Here is a 6613-nt window from a genome sequence, read left to right on the forward strand (position 1 = left end):
CCACAGAAGGCACTTTGCTCTAATGTAGTGTTAAAATTGTCCTCGAACGTTTTCTGAATTTTCTGATGGAGCAGCATACCTTCCAAGGAAATCATCCTTGTCAACATCCTTATCAAAGAGCTCAAACTCTAGCTCCTGACCTGGAACGTGATTTACAATGACCTAAGAGAAGAAAGGTTACCACAAGTCAGAACATGAATTTGGAAAAGAGTAATAACTGATTAAAAACAAAAACACTAGGCAGGAGGATTTAACAGGACCAGATAATAGCACCCAAGCATGAAATAATCCACCACTTTTATACAATACCAAGACAGAGCGAAAAAGTCAGCACAGTAAGTACCCCACATACAGGACCTGCCCACTTGTCAGCCAGGCTTGTCCATCTGGCACCCATCATGGTCCTATTGGATCAAGGGTTTTATCTTATTGGTTTCAAAGTGCAGTATCTGAACACACTGACCTCATACATCTCATGCCACTTGGGATTAAGGTTTTCTTTAATTGTTTTGCTCCGGAAACTTTGGGCACCTGCTCGCACTTTGACATAGGGATCGGATTTCCCTTTCACTAACCCTTTCATGAAATTGTCCTTTGCAATTAGGTTCTCAGCTTCTAACAGGTGAATTCGTATCACTCCCTGAAAGAAGAAAAAAAAGTTAACACTGCTCCCTTTTAGCAACATAGAAACAGTGTAGGCCATTTAGCCCCGAAACGTGCTCCACTATTACATTGGATCATGATTGATTTGTACCTCAACTCTACTTCTGATTGCTCTTTGTACCTATCCACTAGTTTTGAATTATTTTTGAACCTGGACTCCTAAATCTCTATGTTCTTCCACAGTGTCCAGTTTGTCACCATTTAGACAGTAATGGCCAGAAAATTGTGTTAGACCGACCTTCTGTATACATAACGAATCTCTGCTTCTGCACAATAATTTTGTTTAAAATTGCATTTCTCCATCAATTTTACATACAAATCTCTTGACATTCGGTGAAATTTTGTCAACAGAAACAAATTATTTGAATTTTAAATTACTGTTTATTAACCTACTTTTCTAATCAACCTGTTCAGAGATGTTATTACACACCTCTGGAGCAGGTGGGACTTGAACCTGGGCCTCCTGGACCAGGGATAGGGACACCTGGATGCAAGGTGAAATGAACCAAAAATTCAATCATACACTCAGGCATTGTAAATAATTTCTATAATCAATTCCCACATTTGCTCCCAGAAATCACTCTTTAATTCCTCTCCACAGTCCATCACATACAATCTTGGACTCAGTCTTTATTTTCAATTTCACTCATCATTTTTCTTTTTACATCCATGCATTCTTGCTTCAGCCAAGCCTGCTCTTATAAGTCATGTGAATGTCAGCATAGTCCCAGAGGACCACTGGCTGCTCCCTTCTTACAGAGAGGGGGAGAGAACTGACAGAGTGTGTAACCTGAGGGTCACCACATCTCACATGAGGGGCAAGGTCGAGAACACAAGGTCTTCATGTTAACCTCTGCTAAGATGGGAATTGAACCTGTGCTGTTGGTATCACTCTGAATAACAAACTAACTATCCAACCAACTGAGCTAACTGATGCCTATGCACTCTATCACTGAGAAACTCCCTCACTGAATACATCATCACATCTCTAGAAACAGTATCAGCCCTACCCCTTAGTATAGAACATGAATTTATATGCAAGGCACTTCCAACATTTTCTAAGTTGCCCACAGCTACTGCTACCCAATCCTAGCAATGGGTTGGCTGTGAAGCACTGAATTTGTTCTAAATAGGGCGGCTAAATTGAGCTCATGACCATGGCGAGAATGAATGTGTAGTCAAGCCTTTCAAATGGTGCATTGAATCAGTGTTCCCCAAAACGTGGCCTTTGTTCTTCCAGGAGTTCTCTCTTGCTCAAGCTGCTAGGGCACTTTTTTTATGGCATGTCAAATTGGCTGGTCTTGACCATAGTGTTGCTCTATGATTCAAAATCAACGACTGAACAGCCAAACACTGAAAAATCTTATCTTCATAGATTTGATTTCAGTTTTATCTATACTCAGCGGAATAGTGGATCCTTTCACACGTGGAAATATAAACGGTCCTGTAGTACCTCAGTCCCCACACTGCTTGGGGCACTGCTTTCAGTTGGTAAGGGAGCTTGGATCAGGCTCCCTACTCGTGCAGCTTCCACTAACTTAGCTGCAGTCATATTCATCTTGTCAGACTTGGCTGATCCCATGTTTTTTTCCAGGGTGGATTTCCGAGTCCTAGGCAGCTTCTCCAGGTCAACTGCGTCGGCAATCAGGACCTGCCAAAGAAACAAACACACAGCCACAGTAAAAGAAAGAAGGAAAATAGTGTGATACCAGTTTGTGCTGCCTCAGTTTTAAAGCTCAGCAATGACAAGTGACTTATTTTTAGAGTTTAAGAGGTTCTTATTTAAAATCTAACACACCATAAGAAAATAGGAGAAGGAGCATGCAGTTCAACCTCTTGAACCTGCTCTGCCATTCAGTACAATCACAGCTGATCTTCTAAATAAAGTTCACTTTCTCGTCCTATCCCTTGACCCTCAGTGTCCAGAAATCTATTGATCTGTGTTTTGAACAGAATGACTGAGAGCCTGTACACCCTTTGGGTCACAAACACTCCTCATTTCAGTCCAAAACGGCTGACTGCTTATCCAGAAAACGCGAACCCGCAGCAATGGTCAGCAGAGGTACTACATCTCCGCATTGACCCTATCAAACCCTCTATGCATTTATACATTTCATTGAGATCACCTCATGCTTCTAAAGCTCCAGACAATATAGACCTGTTCTTAATCATTCTTCAGGGTAGCCCCTGGTCCCAGGAACCATTCCTGTGAACCTTTGTTGCTCCCCTCCGTGGCAACTGTATTACCCCTTGGGAAAGGCCAAAATTGTGCTTAGTACTTCAGGTGTGGTCTCAAAGCCCTGTACGATTGTAGGAAGACTTCATTGCTCTTGTTCTCTAGTCCCCTCAGAATAAAGACTAACAATCAATTTTCCTTCCTAAATACTTGTTCTGCCTGCATGTTAACTTTCTGAGAGTCATGTACAAGGACGTCCAAATACCCCCGAATACCAATATTTCCTCTTCTCTCACCTTCTTTTAAAAAAAATGTTCTGCTTTTTCATTCTACCAACAAACGTGGGACAACATCACATTTTCACACAAACTCAATCTATCACTTTCTTGAAGTTTTCCTTTTCCACACCACCCCCAAGTGAAACTGCAACAGCAAACTACCTCCTCTTCATTGCATTTTCCAGTTGCACTCACAGCACCAAATTGGATGTTTACAAGAAACCAATGGTACAAATAAAAACAGCACTAGAGAGACCATATGAGAGAACAAGGGGAGGCAATATATAGAGGGGTGCATTTCATTTGGGATGCTGCTTGTTTGCATAAAATGCTTGTCTTCAGTTTTACCAGTAATCAAGTGGAGTTAATGATTACAATGCAATAATTTTAAACAAACAGATTAAACAGTATGCTGTCAGAGGAAATTAAGCCTCAGTGGACCCTGGAGAGATACAGAGCAAGTGTAGAATTGAACAGAAGGAAAGTCACAGAGAAAGCAAGGAACATTGATGGAGAAAAATTGCTCTTTCCCTAAATGTGAAGGTGTTAAATAGATCATTAATAGAAAAATTGGTGCAACCTTGACATCCTGTAATCTGGCTGTATAATGTCCTTTTTAGGCATTAAGACACTATTGGATTTACAATGACAGCCATTCTGGTGTGGTCACAGGATGGAGCAGAGTAGGATGTTTTATTTGTTCCATGCGACATGCCACTGACCAAAAGAAAGGTCATTTACTTTAAAACCTGCCAATATATACCAAAATCGTTCTACATTTAACTATTCATGAAGCGGCTACAGAACAGACTGAATAACAACCTGAAGACCAAGGAAGAAAACAGAGGGAAAGTGAGAAACTGAAAAAGAAACTGCAGAAACTAAAAGAGCAAACTGAGCAGTGTTGAAGTACAGCTTCATGTCTTTTAATCCCCATGTAACAATGTTTCTATTCTTGGCCATGCCATTAGAGGGAGTTAGTGGGTTAAAGGAGGGGAACATTGATGGTTACAATCCAACATAAAGGGGTGGATTTTCACCGTTAGTACCTAGGTGGCAGTCTCATGGAGTGGATCCCCCCACCTATTAAAGAGGCCAACTCTTCAATCAATTGAAAATTTGTGGGATTTAGAAAGACAGAGTGAGGTGGGCACCCAGCATGCTCCAGATACTGGGCAGGTAGCGAAGACAAAGTGTACCTAAAAAGTTCTGTCTCCTGGCTCTTCCCTTGAACTGTGGTTAAGCCACGTAACTATTCCTGGTATTGGTTTCAACACAGTTCTTTCAATCCTCAGAAGGCCCTTTTAAGAAGAGATCCAAAATTTCTTATTTGTTGGACTTACTCACCCGCATTATGATTTTCAGGTAGATTTGGCTATGACGCCCAGAATGTTCTAGTGGGAACCACTGGTCAAAGCTCATATCTGGGCTCACCAGCAACTGTGTTAGAGGTATGGATAGTGATCCCAGACTAAATTGACGGTCATCATCTTTAACCTAGAAGAAAAAGGAATATGCACAGATTTAACTGAAACATGTACTTGTATTAATGATTGTGATTTCTAATCCTTCACTTATTTTATCTTTACCCCATTTTCAGTTATTGCTGTTCCTGGTTTTAAGAATGTTTTAAGATCATCATATCTAGTCCATTACGTATAATAACATAAAAATGACAACAGAAACAGGTTGTTTGAACCCACCAATTCACGTTTATCCACCTTTCCTTAAACTATCTAACATAAATTCATTTGTAAATATTGAAATCCAGTGGTTGAAGGAAACAGCAGCCCTAGTGAACCAGATAGGCTTTTACAACAATTCAATAGTTTTGTGGTCAATATTTTAAAAATTCCAAGTGAATTAATTAATTGAATTTAAATTTCCCAGTTGCCATGGTGGAACTCGTGTCTCTGGATCATTAGTCTAGTAACGCAACGGTCACATTACCTTACCCAGTAACTATGTAGCTCAGTGTCAACCTTAGTCAGACTGTGCTAGTATGAAATGCTTTGGAACATTTTAACATATTAAAAGCAGTACATAAGTTCTTGTTATTGATGATCAGAAAAGTTTGAAATTGCTTCAGGTGATGCAGTTCATTACAAAATCCATAGAAAATGCAAAATTCAAGAGCTCCTCTGAGGAAGAAAAAAAGTGATAGACACCATTTAAATTTGCTGCAAGTGTACAATATTTAGACAAATCCCATTTTGTTTATAAGTTACAGTTAGCTTATAGAAATACCTCTGGAAAAGTTAAAGGGTACCTGTATATCAAGGTCTTGTTGATTTGGATTTTGAACAAAAAATGTAAAGGCATCCTCCCAAACTGGGGCATTTGTGTTATACACCGTCTATGGGAATAGGAAATAACATGACATATTGGAGAAGCAGAAAGTTGTCAACTTGATTTGTCAGTTTAAAAAAAATGTAACTCTAAAAATCCAATGTTACAATCCAAGTTGGGAGGAATATACTGTCTTTGTCTAGTCATATTACTCCATGAATCATAACACAAGTTTAATTGTTTTACCCAGTTTCCAATATGTCTATTTGTATACTCTCTCTACATTAGACTTAAAATAAAATCCACCAGCCAGGTTTCTTTAATAAAAGAAGAATATGGATTTATTATAAAACAAAAAAATAATTGATGATGATGATGAATTGGCTAACATTCAGTTTGTAATATGAAAATATAAATGTTGACTCCTGTAATTAGCCCAACACACACACACACACACACACACACACACACACACACACAGAGTGAAAATCAGTTTCTTTCTGCAGAGATTCACTTTTGGGGGGGCGGGGTACAGAAGGTGGTAGATGGGGGAGAAGTGCTTGGCCAATAAGTCTTAGTACTGGAAGGCAAAAAGGATAGTTTGACATGTTCAGACGATTGTTGGTCTGACATTGTGCCATGTGTAGACAGGTATCACCAAACCTAAGCTGATGTTTCTGGGAAATTGGCAGATGCAGCTTGCTCATGAAACAATGTCAAGAAATCTTTTTGTCGCTGTTCAAGATCACAATTAGATTTCACAATATATTTATCATGAACGTGCTGCAGAAACAGGAGACACAAGCCGAGCAGATTTTTCTTCAGCAGACTTCCCCACAACTGAAAATCCAAAAGGAAATATCTAAGCTTGTAAAACAACTGTTCACAGTACAGACATAAAACAACAGCATCAATAGATGTGAAGCTGGAAAAGCACAGCAGGTCAGACAGAATCCAAGAAGCAGGAAAGTCAACATTTCAGGCTAAAACCCCTCATGCTGACGAAGGGTTTCAGCCAGAAACTTTGATTTTCCAGCTCCTCGGATGCTGTCTGACCTACTGTGCTTTTCCAGCTTCACATCTATTGACACTGGCTTCCAGCATCTGCAGTCCTTACTGTCTCCAAGACATAAAACAACAGTTGGAAAAGCAATCAGGTATTTTATTTGGCATGAGTTCAAGCATCAAAATCAATTATCCAGAACAA

General features: G+C 39.6%; 1 protein-coding gene across 3 annotated transcripts in view; it reads right to left on the reverse strand.

Moving 5' to 3' along the window:
* esyt1a (extended synaptotagmin-like protein 1a) overlaps window positions 1–6613 on the reverse strand; it is a 129581-nt gene that overhangs the window by 21946 nt on the left and 101022 nt on the right. For all 3 annotated transcript variants that reach the window (XM_048618902.1, XM_048618903.1, XM_048618904.1), the window contains 5 exons: window positions 5387–5473; window positions 4465–4614; window positions 2117–2314; window positions 464–640; window positions 80–162 (listed from right to left, as the gene is read on the reverse strand). In XM_048618902.1, coding sequence (XP_048474859.1) covers window positions 80–162; window positions 464–640; window positions 2117–2314; window positions 4465–4614; window positions 5387–5473 — 695 coding nt within the window. The remainder of the gene's footprint in view (window positions 1–79; window positions 163–463; window positions 641–2116; window positions 2315–4464; window positions 4615–5386; window positions 5474–6613) is intronic.

The sequence above is a fragment of the Rhincodon typus genome, chromosome 41 (assembly GCF_021869965.1).
Source record: "Rhincodon typus isolate 14 chromosome 41, sRhiTyp1.1, whole genome shotgun sequence".
In the NCBI taxonomy this organism is placed as follows: domain Eukaryota; kingdom Metazoa; phylum Chordata; class Chondrichthyes; order Orectolobiformes; family Rhincodontidae; genus Rhincodon; species Rhincodon typus.